General features: G+C 56.4%; 1 protein-coding gene across 2 annotated transcripts in view; it reads right to left on the bottom strand.

Annotated features, from left to right (window-relative positions):
• Positions 1–26829, bottom strand: part of ASB2 (ankyrin repeat and SOCS box containing 2) — a 38717-nt gene that overhangs the window by 1377 nt on the left and 10511 nt on the right. Inside the window, exons 3-9 of one of the 2 annotated variants that reach the window (XM_037031329.1) lie at positions 20423–20521; positions 17169–17335; positions 16195–16350; positions 13928–14173; positions 10849–11020; positions 3404–3968; positions 2148–2301 (exon numbers count right to left, since the gene is read on the bottom strand). In XM_037031329.1, coding sequence (XP_036887224.1) covers positions 2148–2301; positions 3404–3968; positions 10849–11020; positions 13928–14173; positions 16195–16350; positions 17169–17335; positions 20423–20521 — 1559 coding nt within the window. Of the gene's footprint in view, positions 1–2147; positions 2302–3403; positions 3969–10848; positions 11021–13927; positions 14174–16194; positions 16351–17168; positions 17336–19134; positions 19439–20422; positions 20522–26829 lie in introns of those variants that run through there. The other variant, XM_037031330.1, reaches the window with a different exon arrangement.

Below are 26829 nucleotides of genomic sequence, written 5' to 3'. Positions count from 1 at the left end.
AACTTGTGCGGGGAAGGCAAAGGGCCACTGGTGTGCAGAGGACCCAGGGCCAGTGGGGCCAAGCTGGTGACTGGATAACTTAGAAGACCCTGGGCTCATCATGCCACCTTTCAGAGCCTCTGGTGCCCTTCCTGCAGGAATAACAATGCCCACGTCACAAAACCAGATGACATACCATGTGGAGTGTTTTGCAGATGGGGGGGTGGGCTTTTAGGTAACCAAAATAGGTACTGGTTAAGAACGATTTGTTCTACTTGTTACTAAATGTTTAGTTCTGCTCCTTTTTCCTAGGACCTGGCCTAATTGTAAGGGATTAGCCTTCTCTAGGGAGGACAGGAGGTGGGGACAGGGGCGGGGGCAAGGCTGATATCCAAGTGTGGACTGCTCTGCCCTCTAGTGGCTGTGAAGGATCATGGCGCCCATAACCGATTATTCCTGAGCTCCATGTTTACTGAGCATGCAGAGCTGCGCTCAAGTCAATGCCTCCCTCCCCTGCTGCGGGCCCAGGAACTTCACCAAGGGTCTCAGTTTAAGTGCTTCCCAGGTGTTTGTATGAATGCAAACTCCTGCAGTGGGTTTAGTTTAAAGGGGTGTGAGGACCAAGGAGGAAGGTGGCAGGTCAGAGTCCGGGCACTGGGATGAGGGGTACCTGGACAGGCAATAACCCACCGAGTGACAGACTGCGGCAGCAGCAGGGTGACAGCTCACCANCCGATTATTCCTGAGCTCCATGTTTACTGAGCATGCAGAGCTGCGCTCAAGTCAATGCCTCCCTCCCCTGCTGCAGGCCCAGGAACTTCACCAAGGGTCTCAGTTTAAGTGCTTCCCAGGTGTTTGTATGAATGCAAACTCCTGCAGTGGGTTTAGTTTAAAGGGGTGTGAGGACCAAGGAGGAAGGTGGCAGGTCAGAGTCCGGGCACTGGGACGAGGGGTACCTGGACAGGCAATAACCCACCGAGTGACAGACTGCGGCAGCAGCAGGGTGACAGCTCACCGCGGGTCAGTTTCTGCCCCTCCGAGCCAGAGGCAGCCCAGGGCAGCTGGAACACCTCTGGGCAGATGCTTGATTCTCAGTGTTGGCATCAGCACCCAGTTCCACTGCTTCTGCCTCACCTGCCCAGGTGAGTTGCACAATGCTTCAGAGGGATTCTCAACCTGGCTTAGCCAGGCTGCCCCACTGACACCATGCACAGCAGCTGGACCACAGCCACAACCCCCAGGACCCACACCTCTCCCAGTGCCACTGCAGGCACCTCAGGCTCCTCTGTTCAGGTGGGGACGCTGAGGCCTACAGTCACCTAGCAAGCTCCTGGCTCTGGAGCTCAGAGACCTGCCTCCTAGACCAGAGCTACTCCAGGGGTGGACAGTGGGCCAGCAGCACTGGTGCCCCCTGGGGGGCATGTGGGAGCGCAGACCCTTGGGCCCTGCCCCGGACCTGCTGGCTCAGCACCTGCACTTCTGACAAGACACCTGTGTGCTTCGTATGCACTTTGCAGCATGAGATGCTCCAGATGTCATCATTCTTCCCTGGACCGCACTGTGCTGCCTCTCAGTGGCCCACAGGTGTGGGCAACTCACTCCAAACTCCCAGGATACAATCATACCACGGTACTCATGGGCTTCAAAACTTGCCAAACCCCTGCATTCATCGCATTTTGAGAAGAAAAAATGTTTCGGCACTCGGCACTTGCTCGGGACTCGTTGCACCTGCTAGAGCTTGTATGAGTTAGGACACTTTCCCGCAAGAGAAAATGCTTCCTCACTCACTGCATTCAGTATTCATAGGTTGTGGCATTCATCACGAGTTCTAGAATGAATTAATGACGAGTAACGAGGCACCACTGTACCTTAGGGAGCTGAAATTCTTTAAAATATCCTGGAAAGATGTAGTGGAGGGACTCAGGTTGCTCAAACCTGGGTTTGAACCCCAGTTCTGCCACTAACTAGTGGTGAGACCTTGGCCCAGGTGACAGGGCCTCTCTGAGGGTCAGCCTCCTCATTTACAAAACAAAGAGTCACGGAGACACTGTATGTGACACATGGCACAGAGCCTGGCACAGAGCAGGCACTCATCAAATATCAGTAACGGTCACATGCCCCAAGCCTGAGGGGGGGGCTAGCCGGCCAGCATCAGTGACAGCCCCTACCTGCCTTCTCCTTGATCACGGCCCAGTCCTCGAAGCTCTCGATGTGCTCCTTCAGCCGAGAGCAGAGCTGCACGTTGCCCACATAGTCCAGAAGGATGTCGATGATGGGCCCCGCCCAGCGGCTCACCTCGGGGGTAGACAAGACCTCGCAGAACTGAAAGAGAGCACACACCCACACTGGGGCACCAACGTCCAAGGGCACGGCCTCCGCAAGGTCATCCCACAGGTGGCAAGCTAAGGCTGTGGAGGGCAGGGGGCATGGGCAAGGGCAGATGCTGATTACAGCTGGGCTGGGATCCCGTCCCTCCTCCTATCCACACAGGCCTCTGCTGCCAAAGTGGGAGGTGGGCAACGTGGGCCAGTCCCATCGCCTCTCCAGCCTCAACTTCCTTGTCTAGGAAATGGGTTTATAACACCAGCTGCAAGGGTTTATGAGAATTAAGGTAATATGAACATAAGCTTTGCACATAGTAGGGCCGCCAAAATGGCCATTGACATTATAATTATCTCCAAGTGGAGGGTGTTTCTAACTTCCTTGTCATTTTAGGTTCTGACTTGTTATTTTTAAAGAATTTTACATTTGTTTTTAGAGAGGGGAGAGGAGAGACCAAGAGAGGGAGAGAAACATCAGTTGGTTGCTTCTCCCACGCCCCCAACTGGGGACCTGGCCCACAGCCCAGCCCTGTGCGGGAGACCTCTCGGTTGGCAGGCGGGAGCTCAATCCACTGAGCCACACCAGCTGGGGCAGGTTCTGACTTCCGCAGTTGTCACTGTGGACAGGTGCTCTGACTTTCTGCATCTCACCTTAGACCAGCCTGCTCTCACCTGCATCCCAATCCTGGTTATTCAGCCTCCCATCCCAGGCACAGGTTTGCCAGGGGGAGCAGGGGGCAGGGACCGGGGACCGGGGCGGGGGCAGTGATAAACCCCTTGCGTTTGCAGAGTTCCCTAGTGGTACCCCGCTCCACTGTTCCTTCCTTAAATTCTCCAAGACAGTGAACCAAAAAAATAGGATTTCATTGTTCTTGTGAATCCTACGTTTTGCTGCCTCTAATGTGTGCTAGCCCCCAGGCTCCGCTGCCACCCAAATGTGCCAACTTCTAGTCTATATGCCCTCCAAAACACACAAACTAACAGACCGCACTCCCTCCAAGGCACACAAACCGCCACGACTCAGAAGTTCAGCCCACGTAGTCCGCACAGCCTCCGAAGCTAGCTGGCCCTGGCCAAACTCCCTAGGCGCCCACACCCCCTACCTGGACCACACTGGGCGCCTTGTCTCCCGCCAGCGCATCCCTGAACCTGTTGGAGGGTGGCGGGGCGGGCGGGTGCGGGCCGTTGCCATACAGGCATGAGAAGCAGGACTCGCCGTTGCAGCCGAGGTCCATGAGGAACTTGAGCAGTGACAGATACTTCATGGCGAACATGATGGTAGCAGGGAAGGAGGTAGGGTGCGTGGCGATGTAGGCGTCAATGTTGGCGCCGTGGTCCAGCAGCAGCTGCATGATGCGCAGGGAGCCGTGGCGGATGGCCACAAGCAGGGGGCTGATGAGGTCGCGGTTGGGGTCGGCGCCGGCCAGCAGCAGCAGTTCGGTGGCGTACGCGTTGTTGTTGACCACCGCGAAGTAGAGCACGGAGCTGCGACGGTCCTCGTAGAGGCGCGCCCGCTCGGGCGCCAGCGGCGCGTTCACGTCGAAGCGCGCGCCCAGCAGCATCTCCAGCACCTCGTCGTTGTTGCGCTCCGCGGCCAGGTGCAGCGGGCTGATGCCGCTCCGGCGCACGCGCGTGCGGCTGGTCACTGGCAGCAGCATCTGCACGATCCTGCGAGGTGGGGCGGGCAGGCACGAGTCACTGAGCAGCCGGCACAGCGGGGCCAGCCCACCAGCAGGGGGTGTTGAGGAGCTAGGCTCGACCACTCACAGCTACCGTATAGGGAGGCACGGGCCCGACAGGGGGCGCTGAGGAGCTGGCCATTCTTCACAGTCACTACCTTGGGGAAGTTGGGAATGCGGCTATACCTACTTCACAGATAAGGAAACTGAGGCTCAGAGAGCTTCAAACCATCCCAAAGTCTCACAGCCAGGTAGCCATGGGGCTGGGTGACCATGAAGTCGCCTCCCCTGTCCTGTCTCAATGCCTCTTATGCTGAAGCCTGACTAGAGTCTCTCCCAGGCTCTGGGCGCTGCCAGTGGCCTGCAGTGGGCTGGTCAGGCCCCCTGAGGCCGCAGATCCCTGGCTCTACTCTCCTGTTGCAGCAGGCACTGCTCTCTGTGCGCAACCTGCATTAACCTGTTATGCCTAAGAACCCTGTGAGGTGGATACGAGTACTGTCCTCCTTTACAGATGAGGAAACAAGCCCAGAGAGGGTATGTGACTTGCCCAGGGACACACAGCCAGTAAGTGATGGAGCCAGGATTTGCACCCAGGGAGTCTGATTCCCTCTAGAGGGAGGGCCCGACTCTTAAGCCCCACCTTACGTCTGTGTAGCAGTCAGGGTGGCAGCAGATATGTCACAGGGCTTTGCTTTCTTCCCTCAACCGGCCTGCCCCACCTGACCTTCCCTGCAGCCCTGTGGGGTGGCCAGAGCAGGTCCATGGTGCTCTTCTAACTGGCGTGGCTCAGGGGAATGAAGTGACTGATCGAAGATTTTTAAGCAGTTCTGGGGTCTTGACCCCAGGACTCTTGACCCCTTGTCTTTGTTGTCTTCCTCTGGGCCCCAGCCACCTGCAGGAACAAGCTCCTGTCACGATTCCATACCCTAATCCACCTAATCCCCGATGACAGGTGACCTCACGGCTCCATGTGGTCTCCAAGGAGGTGGCCGTGGCCGTGGCCAGCTGGTGCCACCAGGCCTGTTCCCACGCCCCTCTGCCTCCTGGCATGCTGACGTCCCGCTTCCTGGAAATCTGGTGCCAGCGACCTCCCACTAGGATCTCAGTGGAAAACGTTGTTATTGTTAGTAACGCCGTGTTTGCCTAAAATCTGCATCTAAAACCTCAAAAGGAAATTCGCACACAGGGGGGCTAATTGCCTACTAATTTCTGTTTGTGCAGGCACAGGGGGGCTGACCTTGCTCTGTAGAGGTGCTGGTCAAAGGCAGGGCTGGGGGCTCACCCTGGACTGAGGCCATGGGCAACAAATGCTTGCTAACAGCCGTAACCTGCGCAAGCTCAGGGGGAAAACAGCAAGAGGGTCTGCCCGGGGCCGCCAGCCAGATGGGGCTGGTATCTTGGCAGGTCACAGCTGGTCTCCGACACCCCCCTGCTGAAGGGAGGGGGAGTGGCAGAAATGTGGGAACGTGACTGGACACAGCCTAGGTTCCCAGAAGCACTTTCTTAGTAACGCAGCCACCTCATCTCACTGTTGTGTGCTCCTGCAGTGCGTTGCCCACCAGCAGATAAATGTGTAATGCTAGACCGGGTCTGGAGGTCAGGGTATCCAGCCACCCATTCCACAGAGGGCGGCACTGAGGCCCGGGTGTGGGGTGGGATAAGAGTGAAGTTGGACAGGAGGTGGATGGCAGAGCCAGGCCAGAATGTAGATGTCCAGCACTCCCAGGGCCAGGCCTTTCCATGATGCCCCTGACACCAGGAGTGCCCATGCTGGTGGCCTTGCTAATATCCACCCATGCCATCACCTCCCTCCCCTGGCCCACCCTGCTGGCTGGAGGACAGGCTGGGGCCTTCCCACGTCTCCTGTGCGCAGGACCTGGGACCACAGAGTGCTTACTGCTCAAAGTGCATCTTACGAACAAAGGGCCCGTTGCCTGATAGAATCCTCAGCGTCTAAGAGGCTCAGTCCCCTGCCCTTTCCTTCACTGGCAGGGGTGTGGGGCAGGGGGCGTACCTACCAGCTCAGGCCCCGAGACCAGAGCAGACCCAGTGCAGGGCTGTTCAAGGGGGTCCTGAGCAGCTGCTTAGCTGGTGACCTTGGATCCCAGTCCCAATAACTAGGCCCTTGCCCTGTTCTTGGGACCTGCCAGTAACTGAACCCCACTTTCTTTACACCAGGCGCTGATTCCCACCAGGATTCTTGTCTCCCCAAGGCTGCTGCCCAGCCACGCTGCCTGTCTGGCCTGAAGCCCAGAGTGGAGCGCGTTGAGCCCAAGCAGATTGTCCTTAGCATGTGGGGGACCCACTTGGGGCAGTGGCCCCAAATAACCCCACCAGCTCTGCTCCTCAGCGCCGGCCCATCCCATGTCACTGAAGCTCTGTAAATCACACCTACAGCAGAGGGGTAATGCAGTAACAGTAAGGATGAGGATGAGGATGATAGCTGCTCTTCACAGGGCCCCCACCTGTTGTTGTGAGTACCACACCCCCCCCCCAGCCCCCGCTAAGTGATCGTCCCCGTAGTATCTCTGAGCGTTCGGTGCGTTCCAGGCACCGTCCAAGTGCGTTGCTCGCTTACCGAGTTTAATCCTGGAGCGGGCCCTCTGAGCTAAGCACTTTATCTACTCCCAGCAACCCGGCGAGGGGGGTGGTCCTGCCTAGGTTACAAAACGCCATTTAATGACACTTTCACTGAGGCTACTTTTGAAGACAAAAATGAGATCTTACACGTTAAGCTGAGCTGCACATAGTAAATAAATAAATGGCGGCCGCTGGTCTCTTGGCCACCAGGGTGAGTGCAGCACGCTGCTCTGCTACTCCAGATGTGGAGGCGTTCTGTGTCACAGACCGGGTCACAGCGGTGTGACCTTTGTCAGCCTTCACTGTAAATCTGACCGTGAGATAGACTTTCACAAGGGAAGCTGCGGCCCACAGACGGCTCAGCTGCCAGTACCGCTGAGCCGCACTGTGTCAGCTTGCTGTGTGTGAGTGTGTGTGAGTGTGTGTGTTTGCTGGGGGAGGATTATCTCTCCTCTGAGTCCGTGTGACGCTCACGCGGAGCCAGCAAAGTCGCCCCAGTGGGAGAGCATCTGCCGAGGGTGATTCCAAGGACACACAGGGACTCCCGCGCAGGGTCTGTGGCTTCTCTGGCAGAGGCCAGGAGCTGGAGTGGGGGCGAGTCCCCCGTGAAGGAGGAGGGGCACTCAGAGTGGAGCTTGCTGAGGGTTCAAACGGCTGGTTCGAGCCGCAGGGTGACTCAGAATCACTCAGGGAGTCACTAAAAATGCAGAGGCCTGGGCCCTGCTGTCTGGGGCCCGGGAGGCTGCGCAGGCGACCCATGCGCCTCCTCGTTCCCCCCAGAAGACACAGGCAGCCGAGCAGCTTCCTGCGGGGGACCGGGCTGGGGAACGTGGCCCAGGCTCCAAGCCTCGGTATCCCTTTTAGTTAATGGGGAAACTACTTTGCCTGTCAATGTGCTTTATAAGCTGCATTTCAATTAAATGGGCTACACGTTCTCTATTCTGCTGTTTTCCAGAAAGAGTTGTAAGAGGCTTGCAAGGATAGTATAAATTAGAAGTAAAAGAGAAAGAATGGCCCTGGCTGGTGTGGCTCAGTGGATTGGGCACCGGCCTGCAAACCAAATGGTTGCTGGTTCGGTTCCCGGTCGGGGCGCATGCCTGGGTTGTGGGCCCGGTCCCCAGTGGGGGGCATGTGAGAGGTGGCCACCCATTGATGTTTCTCTCTCTCTCTTTCTCTCTCCTTTCCTCTCTGTCTAAAAATAAATAAATAAGATCTTTTTTTTTTTAAAGAGAAAGAATGTTTAAGAACAAGTGCGTTGAAAGCGAGGCCCAACATTCGTGCCTGGGTTATGCATCAGCTGTGAAATGGACTGGAAGAGACTGCCTCTCTCCCCAGCGGCACGAATTGCGTGGGCGCCTTTTAGGAACGATGCTGCCCCAGCCGCAGCTCCGGCTGCTTGCACTGGAAACTCAGCGAGCGAGGCTGGAGCGGCTGGGATTGCGGATCCGCCAGGGGTTCCCGGGTGTAGTAGTAGCCCGGACTGAGAACCGCTGGTTTGATGACATTCTACATTCAAAGGAACCTTGGGGCATCTGTCCTTGTCTAACAGTTTCTTCATAAATCTGTCTTTGGTTCTAAGCTTTAGTTTCTCAAGGTGCCTTTGCCAAGCTGGAAATTTAAAAAGGCAAACATGTGTTTGGGAGGTGACTGAGACTTTGGTGTCTCGGGGGCTTCTTTCTCAGCCACACCTGAATGTCACACGCTCCAGTTAAGTGTGCTGAAGAGGCGGCACCAACTGGTGAATGTGGAGACCAGCGGCTGAGCATCACTTTCCAGGCTGTGGAATGTCCCATCGAATCCCCGAGCAGCCTGTGGGAGGCGGGTGTGGAGAGGGCCGGTGATGCCACATGCCAGGGAGCGGGTGAAGGGCTCGCCCAGCCGCTGGCCTTGCTCAGTGTCAGAAGTTGCTGGGAACCCGACTGGAACCCTTTGTTGGGCAGGCCTCAAACAGTGGCCTGGTCCCTGTCAGCCTTGGGGGACAAAGGAAAGCGGGGCCTGGGCCTGGGCCTGGAGGGTAAAGAATAAACAGGGAAATGGCTCAGGAAGGCAGCATGAACCCATACAGGAGACTCTGGGGGAACTCAGACCAGGCCCAGCGGTGGCTCCTGCAAGGACCGGCCTTGCTTCCTCACCCTCAGGAGCACCACCCAGTGCTCCTTCAAACTCCCCACCGACCCGCTGGGGCCAGGCATCTGGGTGTGACTGAAGGGTGCCAAGCGACAGGCCCACCTCTCTGGCAAAGCCGCTTCTCTTCTCTGGCCTCAGTTTCCTCCTCTGCAAAGTCAGAGGTTGGAGTAATCCCCCTGAAAGCGTGAGTGGGCTGTATCTGGGTGGCTCAGGGATTTTTTTTCAAAGGTAGAGATCGGTTCCCTTCCTCCCTGGAGATGCTGGCTCAGTGGCTCTGGGATATGTCATTCAAGGCATAGCCCAGAGTGTCGGTGCTGAAGAGGCAAATATGGGGAGATGGGGAGCCAGGGGGTTTCCAGGGGGCAGCCCCTTTTCTCTTTTTTTACTCTCTGGATCTCTCTGGGGTCAGGCTCAAGATAAACCCTGTTTGTTGACTGGTGCTGGATCTTTCTGGAACTGAAGGCAAAGATGCCTGACTCACGTTTTCCCTGGCTTCACTGGGAAAGGATGGAGTGTACTCTCCCTGCGTAAGAGAGGCTGAATGCAGACCCTCTGAGCCCCTCCTCTCCGGTGGGCACTCCGCTGGGTGCTGACTTCCCCTTCATATCTACACCCATCCATCTCACCAGTCCCCACGACAACCCCTGCAGCCCCAGGTGTGACTACCTCCCATTTTACAGAAGGGGATGCTGAGGCTCAGAAAGGTTAAGCAACATGCCAAATGGCCTCGGCAGGAATTCAAGTCCAGATCTGTCTGCCTTGCAGCCTGCTATGTGGTCCAAAGGAGGTGAGGTTTCCTCCCTGCACGCATTGGGTGTGGGGCATGGAGGGGCATTTTTGGCCACTTGTGCAGCCGGCCTGCAGAGCAGGGCTGGGGGGGGGGGCTGTTTGCATCACCCCTGCACTCTCTGGGATGCTGCTCTCACCCCCAGAGCCCCCTGCCTTAGCAAAGACAGCCAGCAGCCCCCACCACACAGCTGCCTGTGCCCCCCTCTTCTCCCTGCCGAGGTCAGGGCCGTGCCTCCCGAAGTATGCCATTTGGGGTACACAAGAAAGGATTTTAGGTGAAGGGGTTTTTATTCATTGTAAATTGGTAACTTTTACAATTTAATAGTGTGACAAATGCTTCCTTTTGAAAATAAATTCATTCTGTTTCTTTAAAAAAGTCTTTAAGGGAAAATACTAAGCAATGAGTCTATAGCTGTCTCAAATCAGGGGGAAAGCCTGTGGACGGTCAAAGTTGGGGAAACACTGGTCAAGTGGAAATTCCTGAGCCCTGTGCACTCTTGACGGGCAGCCAGAGCTCCCCTGGGCCAGTGCTCCCCGACCCCTCCAGCAAGTGGCAGGGCGGGAGGGGCCTGGGGACGGAGGGGCATGATCCGTAGCCTGCACCAATTTGTGTGGTATAAATTCTCCCACCCCGGCCAACTTCAGGCTGTCCGTGTGAACAGTCAGCTCACATGAGCTGCTACGGACAAGCCCTACCTCTGCTTCCAGCCGGGACCGCTGTGGAACGCTCTCCCGTAGTGTCGTGAATTTGTGCGCATGCGTTCATGTGCGTCTTCCCTGGACCACTCCCTTCCCTCATCTGGCTCAGAGGACCCGTATTTAGTACGTGCTCAGTAAGGGCTCGCCGTTATCCCTGGTTCTGTTTGTATCATCGCAGGCCTCCCTGCATGCTTGCGGACTGCCTGAGAGGTTACCTTTGCATCCCTACCACGAATGCCCACTCGTCCAGACTCCTATCTGGCGCCTTGAGGGGAACTCCTGCAGAACTGGGGATAGGTGAATTCCTGCCATCTGTAAGCTGTGTGACTTTGAGCAAGTCACTCGACCTCTCTGTGTTTGACCATCTTCATCTGAAAAACCGAGATAACGGTGTCTACCTCAGTACATTTGTTTAAAAGGTCGTTAAAAGTGGAGCCATCAAGATGATCAAATCAGTTAATAACAGAAGGTGGCGGTCAGCGCCGTGCGTTTGCTTGGTCATTATTGTTCTTGTCACAGCAGGCATCAGCGCTGGCTTGCCAACAGCTGGGTTACCACTGTTTTCCTTGTTTCCACCGTGGGTGCCCTCCTCTCTGACCAGAGCCTCCCTGGTACTGTGGGCGGGACATTTGCCCCCCCCCCCATGGGTGGCGGCGGCGGCCCCCCAGGCTGACCTGTAGTTGCCCTTCCTGGAGGCGATGTGCAGCGGCAGCAAGCCATCCTTGTTGGCCTTGTTGGCGTCGGCGCCCTGTGACAGCAGGAACTCCACCACCGGCTCGTGCTCGTTCTTGCAGGCCTCGTAGAGGGCTGACGCGCTGTCGCTGGCCTGCGTGTTGATGTCCGCGCCTGGAGAAGAAGAGACGGTGACCAGGGTGGTCCCTGTCCCTAAAGAAATGTCTGTGCTGGGCTGCGCTAACGGCCGTAACACCCTGAATCCTGAGAAAGGAGGGGCCCACCCAGAGGACCCCCGGCTCCCTTCCATGACACCGAGACCCCGGGCCCTGCCAGCCTGGGCAGAGGCCTCTGGGTGGGGCAAAGCTGCCCCAACGATGCTGGCACTTTCTGCGCACTTACTACGTGCCAGGCACCGTGCTTTACACATATTGTCCGTTTGAGTCCAGGAGATAAGCTTGTGGGACCAGCGCTGCTCTTGTCTGTGTCACACGAAGCACAGGGAACCTCCGCCACTTGCCCCTGGCCACCTAGCTCACAAGTGAAGGGCCTGAATGTGAATCCAGGCAGTGTGGCGGCAGAGGCTGCTGGAGATGGTCTGATGGCGGAGGCCACGCTCCTGACCCTCTGTCCAGGTGCAAAGACCCAGGCCCTGCCACGCAGAAGGCCCTTGCAGCTCTTCGAGTGCAGAGCCCTGCCGCCCATTTCCAAGAATAAGAGAGGGATGGCTTCCTGTCCCCTCTGAACACAATGCTGCACTAGGCAGACAGGCAAGGGAGCCGGGCCCAGGACGGTCGTCCCACACTTCCCCCGTCTCCAGGCAGTAAGGCAGAGGACCGGCCTGCACTCGCTGCCCCTGCCTGCTCACCGGTCCCTGACTGGTCCCCCTCGCTCTGGGAGGAAGCAGGGCTGGGACAGCAGTGGAAGGTCAGGGAGGGCTGCCATCAAAAAGCGTGTCTTAGCCGTGGCCCGTCGCTCTCGGGGCACTCTGCTTATCTCAGGCATTCTGGTCATTCTTGATTCCTGATGACTGATTTCTGGTCTAGTGGGATGGGCACAGACTTTTGTGACTGACAAGGACCAGCTGAAGCTGCTGTTTCCTGGCTCACAACCCCCACGGCCGTGCGCAGCCTGTAGGGGCCCTGTTTTCTCGCCTGATGACCGGGAACAATAATACCTACTATGTGGGGTAACTGCAAGAGCTAACTAAATACCTGCTACAGACCGGATGTGGCCCTCCCCCAGCCAAGCGCATGTGCTGAAACCTAACCCTCAGTGTGGCCGTGTCAGGAGCTGGGGCCTCTGGGAGCTGATTCAGTCACGAGGCTGGAGTCCCCATGAGAGGGACTTGTATCCTAATCAAAGGGACAGTAAAGAGTCTCTTCTTTTCCCAATGTGTGAGGACATGGCGAGATGACGCTTGTCTATGAGCCAGGAAGTAGGCCCTCAGCAGACACCGAGTCTGCCAGCACCTTGACCTTGGCCTTCCAGCCTCTAGAACCATGAGGAATAAGCTCCTGCTCTCTATGAGCCAGCCAGTCTGTGGCGTCCCGTCAGAACAGCCCAGACTGCACCGATGTCCTGCACAGGGCTGTACTCGAGGACGGAGGGGTCTGGGCACAGGGTCGGGTCCCGCCCCCCTCCCACCGACCTCTGAGGGAGAGTCAGCTCTGACCAATCACAGGAGCTCTCGCAGCCAGGCTTCCTAGAAGCCTGGAGCCCACTAGCACAGCCGACTGCTCACACAGGAAAAATGTTTGGGTTTGAAAGTGAACTCAGCGCATAAAGGGAGCGGACCTGGACCCCGAGTGCCAGCAGGAGAGCCCGGCAGACTTGCAAAGTTAGCCTGGTCCCCGGCCATTGAGCGCCCAGCCCTTTGCCCAGGCGCTGTGCCTGGGCTCCCAGGACCCTGCCTGCGCCCCTTTGTTCTCGAGCTGGTCCATCCAGCTTCACGCCTGGCCGTAAGGAAGTGCCTCGGGCCTATTCCCCTCACCGCTCGGGCCCATGCTAAGTGGACACTGATCTGAACAAAGTCCCACAAAGGCCATTCTTGAGGTCTGGGTGGTGGCGGAGTTCAGGGTCAGACGGGTATGGTCAGAATCCGGGCTCCGACTGTGGCCGATCATTTAACCTCTGAGCCTCAGTCTCCTTGTCTACCAGAGGGGATGAGGTCACTGTCTACCCCATACGGCTGTGGAGAAGACCACGTCTGCCTGGTCTGTGTTCATGTGTAGCATAATGTCTGGCACATAGTCAGTCTTCAGCAAATTATTCCAAATCTGTCCCTGGGTCGGCCTTACCTCTGGCCCCTCTGTTGCTAGAGAGAGAGGGTCCTCTTCCACAGAGAGAGAAAAGAAACCAAAGGTGTTCTTGGGGGAGATTAGAATATAATGCTCTTTACCAAAAAAAAACAAAACAAAACTGTCTTCCATCATCCCACGGGCTTCCACTCCTGGGACACCATAAGGCAATATTGTTTTACTTCCTCTGTTAAGTGAATACCAATTTTTTATAGGCAAAGAGTACAAAGGCCTGAGTTCAAATCCCAGCTCTGCCACTAATTTGCTGTGTGTCTTGGAACAAATCACTTTCCCATCCTGGTCCTTGGTTTCATCAGTGATAAAGTGAGGAAGTGATCTGGACGTTGTCTGAGGTTCCTGCTGGCCCTGAAGTAGGACACGGTGGAAAGAAAAGTAGTTGGGGTGTCAGGAGACCGAGAGTCTGGCCAGTTCTACCACTAATTTGCTGTGTGACTATAGAAAACTCGCTCTCCCTTTCTGGGCCTCAGACTCCTCATTTCTAAAACAAGCATGGTGGGTTAAAGATTGCAAATACGTGGCAGTGTTCCACTCCCCACCCCCAAGTTTGTGCCCAATTTCAGGCAGCACCGGTGGATCTCAAGTGTTTTCCGCTGAGCCTGGACACAGCCCCAGAATCCTCCTCACCACTCCAGGAAGCTACTCAGTCACAGTGCAGCCACACGGGGACACCTAAACATGCCTTCCCTGAGAGCTGATCTCTGAGGTCCTTCCCAGCTGTACCCCTAGGGGACTCCATGACCCAGGGACCCTTGGCACTCACCATGCTTGGCCAGGAATCTCAGTGCCTCCATCTGCCCACTCTGGGCGGCCACGAAGAAAGGGGTGATGCCGTAGGTATTCTTGGATTCCACCTTGGCGCCTCCTCCCACCAGGATCTCCATGACCTCCAGGTCGTTGCGAGCAACAGACTCATGCAGAGCCGTCCAGCCTCGGTTGCAGCGATGGTTGGTGTCTGCCTTGTATTGCACCAGGATCCTCACCGCCTCCACGTTCTTGCGCTCACAGGCTGTGCCCGGGAGAAGCAAGATGGTCAGCAGGGCCCCTGGCAGGACCTGGCTAGCCAAGTCTTCATTCATTTGTCCACTCACTCATTCACTCATTCACTCATCGGCCATTCATTCAGGAAATATCCACCGACTCTGCACTAAGTTTCGGTCCCTGCATAAGATATACAACTAAAGTGACAGCAACACTAACAAGCAGTGATGTTTGTTGACATGCGCATAGTATTGGTTATGCGCCAGGCCCTCTGTTCTAAACACTTTACGTGATTAACTAATTTAATTCCACCAATGATCCATAAAACATGCTGTGCTGTTATCTCTTTTCACGGATGGGGAAAATGAAGCACAGAGAGGTTAAGTGACTTGTCTGAGTCACACAGACAGTAAGTGGCAGAACTGGGATTCAAACCCAGGTTGTTGGATCTGGAAAGATCTCTGTCGCCTGGAACATTCCAGGATGCCCTGAACTCATATCCCCTTCCAGTGTCACCTGCTTCAGTCCTCTGCCACAGACAGAAGAGGAGGAGGACAGTGTCATATTCCTGCTCAAAACCCCTCCTGTAAGGTGGCTCACTTAATCTGGCGTAAACTTTACCTTCTGCATATAGTTCAAGTCTCTCTCAACCTGCCTAAACCTCCCTTTGGGACCTCCTCTCCCTCTAGACCCCGAATGTACTCTTGGCTCCACTCAGTTATCACCAGGGAGCCTGTGCACTTGTCCAAATCCACTACCCCTGGAAGCTTCTCCGGGTCAGCCAGGGGGCTGCTGAGAAGAGGTGGGGGCTGCTTGCATCATGTACCAAATAGGACCCCAGGCGAAACTCCCTGAATCCCCAAGCCTTGGTTTCTTCGCCTGTAATGCAGAGATAGCAAGACCTTCCCAAGATGCTGTGGGAAGAACAAGTGAGGTAGGGCACGGTGCTTAGGATACAGTAGGAGCTCGTCCAGGACCAAGGCTCAGGCTTCAGCTGTGTATCACCCAACATCCTAGGAGCTCTCTCTGGGACAGCTGAGGCTCCAGGTGACGGCTCTGGTGGCTGGGTGGACTTGGATCCTGGGGGAGACACTTCCACCACAGGTCTGCCGTGGACCCGGCCACCAGCTCCCTGGGTGGGCTGCCTACCGAGTGCTCTAGGTGCTGGATACCAGACCCACGGGAAATCAGGGATTTCTGCAGTCTTTCCCAGTGTACAGGCCATCTCCCTTTTGCAAGACTCACAGATGATTGTTTAAACATGGCGGCACGGATTGGATGCTTTGTAGGGTAGGAGTTCGGAGCATGGGGCTGGCGCCCTGCTCCCTGAGTTTAAATTCCCAGCCTGCGTAGTCTGGGTGTGCTCCCGGGTACCTCACTGCAGGTCGCTGTGCCTTTGGCCCTCATCCGTGATGTGGGCATGTTAGCAGTGCCCACCTCCTACGAGGACGAATGAAAGGATAGTGCCCAGCATATAGTGAGCACTCCGTACATGCCAGCTGTTGTGATTATTCAGGTTTCCACTTGGGCACTTGCTAGGGTACCCAACGTCCTTGGGTGATGTGGTGGGTCAGCCAGGAATTTGTGCTTTTCTTAAATGTCCCGGATGAACAAATTCTCTCTCATACCTCTTTGTCTTCGCTCACGCTCTTCCCCTGGTTTGTCCAGGCTCAGCTCAGGCACACCCTCCTGTGGGCATCCTTCCCCCACGTCAGGGCCCCTGCCCGCTCTCCCAGATGCTTTGAGGCATGCTCTGTCCCGCCCTTATGTGCCCCCTGGACTGGGGGAGCACCGAGCGTGGACAATTCCTTTCTACCAGGAGCCTTCCCCATGCCCACTGAGCATTCCCAGCCCATGGAGGACTTGGGAACTGTTGGCTGAATATGTGCCTGAAGGACAGATTCAGTTACCTGGGTTGTGCATCCAAAAGAGGCTGCCCCTCTGAAGAAGATGCCCCAGGGGTAGGGGGTTGTTCACTTCAGGAGTGATGCTCCCAAGGGCCCACCTAGTTTCCGGACACCTCCTCAGGGAAGCCTACCGGGGGCTCACCTTTGTAGAGTGGTGTTTCTCGGGACTTGTTGGCGATGTCAGGCTCAGCCCCTGCCTGGAGCAGGAACTGGAGGCAGTCCAGGTGTCCCCTGCAGGTTGCTAGGTAAAGAGCTGTCTCCTCCTGCAGGGTGCGCTGGTCAATTGTGGCTGGGTATGCTGGGGAGGGCGGCCCACTGCGTTAGTGAGGGAGGAAGGTACCTGCCTGTCCCTGATCCACCCTGTGCCCCACAACAGCTGGTCATAATTTCCTCCCAATGCCAAGGACAAACTTGTGTGGCATCTGCCTAAATTTACTACCCTGACTGCCTATGTCACCTTGGCCTTGAACTCAGTAGTTTTCACAGGGCTGTTTCAGTTCCTGGTCATATTCACCCAGCTCAGAGGCCACTTCCTCTGGGAAGCCTTCCCTGGTTGGGCCTCCTCCTTCTATGAGTTACCCTGTCTTTCCGTTACATTCCCACCAGCCACTGCTGGAAGCTCAGTCTTATGCAGCTGTTTCTGCCCTGGAGTGTGGCAGGCTGTCCAGGGTCTGTGCCGCTGCAGGCGTGACCCACCCGCATCTGGCTTATGGGGGGAAGCGAGGCTCACAGAGGAGGCATGATTTGCCCAGGGTCCTACAGCTGCGGGGGACAGTCTTGGCGAGCACAGGTACAGCTGCATTTCCCCCACACCAATTCAGTCCCTGGAACGTTCTAGAACAAGCTGGCAGGTACTCTCCCAAAAGTGCTCTTCCCTCAGTGCTTTTCTAGGAATTAGGCCTGTAGAGGTTGGGTGGGTTGGGGGACGTTTTGCAGTGGAGAGGCAGGTCATTTTCCCTCTGCTGGCTGGTGACTCTAGCTCCGCTCCAGAAGTGGAACTGTGCCTTGGCCCCTCACCCAGGTTGGGGGGCAGAGAGCATGAAGCTCTAGGAGGAAGGAGCCTGTGCCCTTGAGTCCTGCTCCCACCTCTGGCTGCACCCAGAGCGGCCGCCTCACCTCGATGCAGGGCCTTCAGGCAGCTCAGCTGGCCGTAGTAGGCCGCCTCGTGCAGGGGCAGCCAGCCCTCCTTGTTGGGCTCGGAGAGATTCTTTCCCAGCTTCAGCAGAGCCTTCAAGGCCTCTTCATCGTCTTCCTTGATGGCCTTTAGCACAGGGTCCACGGGCCTGTGGAAACAAGGGTGGGCCAGTCCTCAGGACCCGGCAGGGCAGGGGCTGGGCCAGGCAGCCTGGCTCCAAGTGGGAAAACAGGGCCTGCTGGTGGGCAGGAGTGGAGTTAAGCTATGGGGTTCACTCTGTCCTGCTGGTCCCTGCTGGTCCCTGCTGGTCTGGGGCAGGTACCCAGCCCCCTTGCAGCCAGTGTCCTCAGCAATACAGAGAATAATCCTTGCTAACCCACTGGGTGTGCCCGGGGAACTGGGCCCTGACCTTGGCCCTCTCCTTGGCTCCTCCAGGTCTCCGCTCCATCATGGCTTCCTGGGCCTGCCTGTCTGCCCAGGTCAGTCTGCTCTTGTCTCCAGTCATAAGCCCTCATGTAACCGCTGGCCTTCACAGCTTCGACCACTGTCTGTCTCCCCCACTGGACTAGGAGCCCCGAGAAGGCAGGGACAGCATCTTTCTTTACCTCTCAGGACTTAAATCCCAGGGCCCAGCTCAGGGGCTGGTCCATAATAGGTGCTTAATAAATATTTAGTGCAGGCAAAGAAAGAGAGGGAGGGAGGGAGGGAAGGAGGAAGGAAGGAGAGGAGAAGAGGGAGAAAGGAAGAATTCAGAACCTAGGAGCCCCAACAATTATTTCACATCTTCATCCCTTCTATTTCCTGAAAGATAGCCTTTCTCTCATCAGAGTTTTGCTTGTTTCTCTGGGACCTGTATTTATATCTTGTTCAAAACGTCCATTGCGATGGTGCCCCTGGCGCACTGGCAGACCCACCAGTCTACAAAGGGAAAGGTGGGGGGTCTGGGTCTAGCCTTGCCACTGTCCAATCCCCCGGGAGCACCCTGGGGTGGTCCCACAGCTCTCCTCTCCAAGTCGGCCATGAGGGGGGACTCTGCTAGAAATGGTGGAAAGGTGGCAAGCTCCTTCACATCCGCGGATGGAAACCGAGGGCCCCTTTTAGACAAAGCTCACTGGTGGCAGGAAGAGAATTCGGAGTCCCCTCTGTCCCTGTGGTTTTCAGTAGCTGCCTCTGATGTTCCACCCTGACCACAGAGAGGATTCAGGCATACAGTGCCGGCCTGCACAGAGATGGACAGCTGGCCCCGAGGGACATGTTAGCTATAATTTAACCCCTTCCCTGAGCGTAGCTTGCTGACCGAGCACCTTCACCTGGAGGCCCCTTTGTGCTTGGAGCAGCTCTGAGTGAAGGCACAGACCCCTCAGAGGGTCTGCGAGCCTCTGCTGTGAGCCTCTCTCTAAGGCCTTTTTAGCTCCCTCCCCTCCTTGCTCCTGGCCTTTATCCTAACCCCAGCACTTTCAGCAGCTGAAAGACTGAAATACTTGAAGGATTAATACATCTGAAGGCTTCACAGTTTAAACTCTGAATGCCAAAAAGAGGGCTAATACAAATGATAACTTCTTTGCTTGGCTCGTTAACACCACTTCACTTGTTCATTTACTCATTCATTCATTCATTCATTCATCCGTCCATGTATGCCTGCACTCACTGAGCTCCCTGCCCCCCATCCTTGGAGAGTCAGTGAGGACCAGGGCTGTGATCCACTCCTGGGGCCACATTCTGCATCCACGGTCCCATTTCCCAGCTAGAGAAGTGAGACAGGGCCCCACCCCTGTCGAGGGCCAGGATAGGCCCAGATGGTCCCCAGGGCCGGCCCCTCTACCCTCCCACCGCTTCCTCCAGCGTGAGCGGACTTCCTCCTCACTCTCAGCCTCTCCGGTTATTAATAGCTTCAGAGCATGGATGCCGGTTAAGTTACAGACCCAGCAAGGACCAAGGGTAACAGACCAGATAAGCCCTGAAGTCCCCATCAACGCCGTCACTGCCACCCTGATGCATTCCTCTCGTGAGCGGCCAGAGCAGCCCTTGTTGGTGGCAGGAAAAGCCCCAGTGGGGGGGGGGGGTCCCGTCTGCCTGGAAGGTGTCCAGTGGAACCCCGACTGAAGTGGAATGGAGGTAGGCTGGCCGTTCCTGTGGCCTCGGGGGTGTGCAGCACCATGAGAAAGCTCGCAGGACCCGCCACCCAGGCTGGGTCTCCTCCAGCTGTGGTCTGAGGGCTCTGGGGCTCTTAGGCGCCCCCCTCAGATGGCTTCTCCAGTTGCTCAGCCTTTGAAGTGCCCTCCCTGAGAGTGGGAGTGGCTGCTGGGGGGCCGAGGCAGACCCTCAGAGGCTAAGGAGCTGAACAGGACCCTGGAGCCCACTCCATCCTCTCCAACCTCTCTCACGGAAGGGAGACTTGGTCAGGCACAGAGACTCCCAGGCGGTCACACAGCAAACCTCAGCACTGCGGAGACCAGAACCTGGGTCTCCCTTCTCTGCTCAGTGAACGTCCCGCCTGCAGCACCAAGGAAGTAGGGGCTTGAAAAGGGCTGGGAAGGGGAGACCAGACACTGGCCAGTTGTCTCCTCCCCTCCCTGAAACAGAACTGGACGAGGAAATAGGGGTGCCAGAGACGGGGCCCTTCTTTTCCTTTCAGCTGCCTCTGGGGTCAGCACGGGGAGCAGAGAAGTGAACAGTACAGAGCTATTTCCCATGGACACACCTGGTCCAGCACCCCAGTGCCAGCAAAAAGAACCCCTCCTGTAGCTCGAATTATGCCTGGATTTTAGCACCTGGCGCAAAGGAAGGCAACAAAGCAAAACAACCCCTGCAGTGATGGCAAGGGGTGGGAGTGGGGGGGGCGGGAATGGAGACAACAGAGCTGGAGCTCTGAGCTTCTCTGGGCCTCTGCAGTTCCAGGGCCATCTCCCCAGATCTCCCTCTTGCTGGGTCCCCTGATTCAGAGCCCCCTGGGGCCACTCCAGCACACAGGGCTCATTTGGGAGCACCGAGGGTTTGTTACAGTCACAGCGTGGCTGGCAATTGCTTGAGGACAGTGTCTGTGACCACCAAACCCAGCTCAGCAGGAGCCGCTGGGCCTCAGGGTGACATACCGGAGAGGGCTGTGCCTGGCAGGTCCCTTCGGAGTGACCCCCTGTCTGGGGACTGTTGGCCTGCTTCCCACCCCCACCCCCACCAACCCCAGTTGGGAGAGCGATCTGGGATGGTCTCAGAGGCAGGCCGAGGGGTCACTTACGCCAGCTGGGAGGTCTTGTTGCGGTTGTATTTCTGCATGACCCCTTGGAACAGGCCCAAGTGGCCCAAGGCCGGCGGGTTCTCAGGAGGCACCGTGGACCTGGAGGGTGCAGGGCAGGAGTGAAAGAGAGAGAAGTACTGTGCATATGAGAAGCGGGTCATGGCCAGAGGCAGGACCGAGGATGGAGGGAGAGCGAGGGAGAGAGAGACTGACTGACAGACAAACGCAGGGCTCTGAACCAAAGCAGATGGCCCAGTCCTCTCTGTGTGCTGGACACAGCTGCTGTGTCTCAGATTATTTTTGGCCCTTGGAGGAAGCCCTGGGAGATTTAAATGACCATATAAGACAACAATGAGGTTAACCTCAACCCCACTCCTACGGTCCCCTTCCCCAGCCAACCACACGGGAGGCAGATATGAAGCAAGGTGACATTCTTCACCCAGGAGGATGTGAGAAGTGTCAGCGGCAGGTCCCAGGATGAAAGGGGCTCAGCCTCAGGGATGGACAAGAGCTTCATGGGGGTGGGGACAAGGGGACAAAGCTGGAAGTCCAAGCCGGTCTTTGTCCCTACCCCCACCGTGCTGGCTCCAGGGTTGGAAGCAAACAGTATAAAGGTCCCAGCACATGTTGTCCGAGGAAGGTCTTTGGGGCCAGGGCTTGGAGTCAGACTGATGTGGGTTCAAATCCAGGTCCTGGTATTTCCCGGCTGACCTTGGACAGGTTGAGCTTCTCTGGGTTTTAGTGTCTGGAACGGCCTGGTCTCAGAGGGCTGGTGAGGTCTGACTGAGTGAATGGTGTGAAATGCTTGGCAGAGGGCCACGCACAGGCGTGTTCGACCCCATCCGCTTCCAATTTCAGTGTGATTTTGCCTTTCCGAGCTTCAGTATCCTCGCCCCCTGGGGCTGCTGTGAAGGTGGAAGGGGCGAAAGGAGGCGCGGCAGCCACTCCAGAATCTGGGGTAGCTGGGGTTGTATTGAGAGCGGGATCTGTGGCCCATGCTGGTCCCACATCCCATGGGTCAGGCTCTGGCACCGTGGGCCCCCCTGCAGGCCCAGCCTGGTCTCCTGCGCCCCTCCGGAGCAGAGCCCCAGACACCACGCTCCCTCCCCCAGGGTCCTGGTCTCTTCCCACCCTTCATGCTCTCTGCAGGTCTGAGGCCGCCACACTGACAGCCCCTTCGGCTTTGAGCAAGCCTTGGCCCGGTTTGTGCCTCAGTTTCCTCCTTCTCAACAGGAGGCTGTGGGACCGCACTGGGGACTTCCTCTCTGCTGGTGTAACCGGTGAGCCTTTGCTGCAGTGACCTCGCATGGAAAGCCAGCGTGTTGGGCAGATCTGAGAGACCATGTCCCCTGGCCCTGAAAGCCCTCGGGTTCAGTGTTATTTTCTGTGCTTGCTTGTGGCCCCGGCAAGGGGAGCGCTCTGGGCAGGCTTCTGTCTCCACGATATCCTGGGGGCCTGGCCCCCATCATCATTGGTCCATGCGTGGCCTCCCATCTTGTAAAACGTCAATTAAAGTTTACTAGTTACTCAGCTCCAAGGCACATTACCCTGTGCTGCTAATGACGGAAGGATACGCAGGACGAACAGAGTGGATTCTCCGTGTCCAGCATTTCACTCTGCTGTGGAGAAGCACCCGTGCAGCCGAAAAGCAAGAACGGAGCACCAGGTGAAGGTCTAACACATGCAGGTCGGTAGAAACAAACCCGACACCTACCCTCCTGGAGTCAGAGGGATTTTGGCCCGGCGGTGAGCACTGGGAGAGAGCAGACCCCAGCCCGGCGCGGGCCCTCTCTCTGATGGCACGATAATTACAGCGGCAGCGAGACAGGGAGGTGAGGGGGTGGGCAGCGAATGGCCACCACGCCAGCCCCAGGGATCGTGCCTCATGTCCGGGGGTGCACTGTTCCCACTTTGCAGAGGAGGAAACAGGCAAACTGAGTTCTGTTCAACAGGAGTTTCCCAGCTCTGTGCTCGGGCCTGGGGGTACAGACAAATGGGAAGCTTCTTTTCATTGACCCCTCGGGGGGAGGTGGGAGATAAAGACACACACACAACCACAGAGCCCCAGGGCAGAGGCTGAGAGGCAGGAGCACTGTTCTGGGAGCCCTGAAATTGGAGTCAGCTCAGTGTCAGGGGCAGACAGGGCGAATGCTCCCTGCCTCTGAGCAGAGTCGAAAGTGCAGGGGAGCCCAGCTGCGGCTGAGTTCTGCGCTCTTTGGGCTCACGGATGCAGCCCCACTTCCTTCTCAGGCCCTGAGTGGGGAAAACCACCCCGCTGACTCATCAGAGGTGAGAGGAACCTGGCGGGATGTGGGCACAGGTCATGCCCTCGAAGAGGCCCAGGTAGGGTCTGTCCTCCGCGTGGGAGGGCAGGTTGCGGGTCAGGAGCACAGCAGCATCACTGGCTCCCAGCAGCCCCTGCTCTGGAGTCCAGCTGGCCCTGACTTCAGACTCAGGGAGAGCAGGGAGTAGAGCTGATGACAATGCCCACCAACCTCTCCCGGAGGCCGGTCTGAGTTAATGAGAAGTTTAGGCCCAGCCCCAGGAAGGCCTTAAACTGGGCCGGACCTGGCTGAACACAGGGGGCGTTCAGGCAGCTTAATAGGGGAGGAAGCTAACAAACATGACAGCGTGTCTGTGCCCGCCACTGACACCAGGTCCTGTATCTGTTCTCTCCTCTGGTCCTGGTACCAGCCCCACATGTGTCAGGAATACAGTGCCCAGCACACATTAGGCACTTGATACATTTAAATGAATGAAACAAAACAAAGCAAAGCCTTTGGAAGGGTGATGTCCCATATGGTAATCTCAGTGCGGTGCGGCTGCATGCCAGGACCTGTTCTTGGAGAACCAGCCCCCTGCCCTCCTGGGCAGCGAGAGGAGGAGCTCACCTGGCATAGCCACCTCCACCCCTTTCCCGAAGGTCTTTGGAGGCGGCCCACCACCCGTGAGAATTGCTTCTCGCTCTGCCACCGGCCAAGCTATATTTGCTGGGATGGCCAGAGAGGACTCATGGAGGAGAGCAGGCATTCTGGCTGCAATTTCTGCCTTCCACGCATAGCTGAGGTTCGTTGAGCACTTCCTACGGCCAAGTCTTGTCACAGGCACACGGCACAAAGCATCTCATTTCATCCCGTAGTCTATTTTGTGAAGGAGATGTAGTTGGCTCCCTTTTGCAGGCAAGGAAACTGAGTCTCGAAGAAGTCTGCTTCCTCTAGCTTGCTCAGTGAACTCCTATTCATCCTGCAAAGCCCATCTCTTGGGCTAAATGAAGAGACCCTTTCTTCGTCCGTCTGAAATGAAGATAAGCCCCTTTGCTGTACCCTCCCTATACCTCTGTGCCTTCATCCTCATTAGCGTTCAAGCTTGGGAGAGGGCAGGGCCGGGCCTGATTCTCCTCCAGATGCCAGGCAGGCACGTGCCACATTAGAAGTGTGCAGTGAATTGTTTACCGGGTGCACACAGCAACCCAAGCAAGTTCCTGCTTCCTGCTTTCTTCCTTTGTCTTCTCAGAAACGCAATTTTAAATAAAATGCAGAAGTTCAAAGACTGAAGTCCCAGTTTCCTGGACCCGCTCTGGCTGGTCCATCACGGTAACCTTGAGCTCCCAGGTCACTCCTCTCTGGCCAGTGGTGCATGAACCCTACTTCTCCGTGGGACAGGAAGTTGGGTCTGCCTTCCAGGGAGCCCTCAGCGGACCAAGGCTTGGAAGATGGTCCTCACGCACACTTCAGATTTCGCTTCTTCCACTGCGTGGGAGAGAAGCCAGTTGGGAAATGGCTGTAAAGGGGAACCTTATATTTTTTCCTGAGCTGTGACCTGGCTTTCATTTCTAGGATCCCAAAGACTCAGGTGACCTTTATGTCCACAATTGTCATTTTGCTCATGAGACAATAACAGTAACTTACATTCCTAGAGGACTTTGTTGGTTTCAGAGTGCGCTCATTGACCTGGAAACATTCACTGGGCATCTGCAACGATCCAGGCTCTTTGCTGAGGCATAGCTGCTCCCTGACCCCAAGGAGGTCACACAGTGTAGCTGGGGACACTCTTGGGAGGCCAAGTAATGCCTTGTTAGGGTGACAAAAACGTTTGTCCATGAAACAGAGGTAGACATGCGGTGGGCACTTGGGGAAGAGGAGGGAGAGGCCAATTCAAGCAGCAGGATTCGGGGCTTCCCCACCTTCCTCATCTTAGTTGCTTTTCATAGGAACCCTGCAAGCTGGGCTCGGCAAGTTTTTGTTATTGCCATTTTAAAGATAACGCTGTTGGGGCTCAGAAAGGTTCATAACTCGCCCAAGGTCACACAGCCAGTAAGTGATAAGGGAAGGATTCAAACCTCCAAACCCACTTCTCTTTCCACTCTGCTGCCTCTTTGTTCAACCCTTTATTCGCCCATTCATTCATCATCCATTCACCGGGTCAGGCACCACACGGGGCACCAGGCTTCACAGGAAGGAAGACCGGGAAGGCCCTGCCCTCTGAGAGTTCACAGGTTAACAGCCGAAACATGGAAACTGTGAGTCGGAGTCAGGGAGGAAACAGCCGAGCGAGGAATGAGTGAGGGGGTGACCTACATGGCCTGGCGGGGTGGTCAGGCAGGATCTACTGAGGAGGTGACATTTAACCTGAAACCTGAAGGGTGAGGAGGAGCTGGCCGTGTGCAGGTACTGGGGACATGTGTGATGTCCTGTCCTAAACCTGCTTTGGGTCTGGTCAGGTGGAAACTATGAGATCTGGGGACAAAAGTGAACAAGGACTCTACCAGCCCCTAAGGATAACCCTGTGTCTTGCGTGTGAGCACAGTTCCTGTGTCTCTCGTCCTCGGGGCCCCTGAATTTCTGTGGTTGGGAGGTGCAGACCCAAACCCCACTCTGAGGTGGAGGAGGGGAAGGAAACGGCAGAACCTGCAGAGCTGGATCAGGGTCAGGACTTCAGAGTGGGGCAGGCTCAGGTCCTTCCTGGCCCTGCCGTGCTGATATTTTCTCCCGTGTAAAAACGTTAGCAGAGAGCACTGTGGGGGTGGGGGAGGGGAGTGACCTGAAAATCACACCCGTGGGATTTGCTCCCCAGCAGGGCCCACACCCAGCTTCCCTTCAGAGACAAAGGGGCAGACAGAACTGAACCTAGAAGGCTTCAGGTCCCATCCAGAGTGAAGTAAGGCCATCAGAGAAAGACAAGTCCCATACGACCTCACCCCTAGGTGGAATCTAGTGAACAAACTGAACTAACAAACGAAAGAGAAACAGACTCACAGAGACAGAGAACTGACCGACAGCTGTTGGGCGGGGGAGATGGGGGGCTGGGTGAGAAAGCTGAAGGGATTGGGCAAAGAAAAAAACTCATAGACACAGACAACAGGTGATGACCAGAGGGAAAGGGGGTGGGGAAGTAGAAGAGGGTAAAGGGGGATGAATGGTGATGGAAGGAGACTTGACTTGGGGTGGTGAACACACAGTACAATGTATAGATGATGGATATAGGACTGTATATCTGAAACCTATATCATTATATTAACCAATGTCACCCCCAATAAATTCAACGAAATGTTTTTTAAAAAGCGACAGGAGGCAGGGCTGGATTCGCCGCCCCCTATGTTACTTGTACCTGGGTCTTAGGTGAGGGCCACACAACCTTGGGTAAGTCATTTTACTTCTCTCTGAGAGCTTTTTTTCTCAGGAGGCTGGATAACTGTTTGCATCTGCCCCCGGTGGGTCTCGACTTCCTTATTCACTAGAGGAAGGAAGAGATCAGGGTCCAGCCTTCAGGGTGCCATTCAGTTCTAAGATTTTAAGTGTGTGCAGGGCTCCCGGGTGGGGCTCCCACGCTGGGGGAGGGCTGCAGAGGCCGAGGAAGTGGGAACCTGCACTGAAGTCTGGGAGGCTGCCTTCTCTCAGATCCCCTCCTGAGAAAGAGGAAACTGTGGTTGACTTAGGCTGAACTGGCCCAAACAGGAACCAGGGCCTCCTGGGGCCCAGGTCGCCAGGAGTCCCTGGCTCTGGGCTTCTGTTTTTCAGGTTGGGTCCCGATAGGGGACATCCTCAAGGGCAGCTCAGGAACCTGGAGCCTTCCAGCTGCCCAAGGAGGCTGTCTGCTTTTCCCTTTAGAAGCGTTCTTTGGTGACAGACGTCCTAGGCCTCTGCCCAGCCTGCCCGTCAGAGGTGGCCCAGACTCGGCAATGGCCTGAGTCACTGGGGGAGCACCCTGGTAGGTTTCATCAGGGGACAGGCTGAGACACACCGTCACCCTCCTTCATCCTGGTCAACTAGGGCTGGACATTGGCAAGGGCCAGTTTATTGTTGCCGCTGCTGATTCCCTATTGTGATTAGGGAAGGGAAGTGTGGTTCAGAGAGGTGAAGTGACTTGCTCGAGGTCACGCAGGGAGTCAGCTGGCTGCTGGAGACATG

This window comes from Sturnira hondurensis, unplaced genomic scaffold, assembly GCF_014824575.4.
Source record: "Sturnira hondurensis isolate 20B ecotype Veracruz unplaced genomic scaffold, ASM1482457v3 Scaffold0021143, whole genome shotgun sequence".
NCBI classification, from domain to species: domain Eukaryota; kingdom Metazoa; phylum Chordata; class Mammalia; order Chiroptera; family Phyllostomidae; genus Sturnira; species Sturnira hondurensis.
This window is presented reverse-complemented; position numbering and strand designations above follow the sequence as displayed.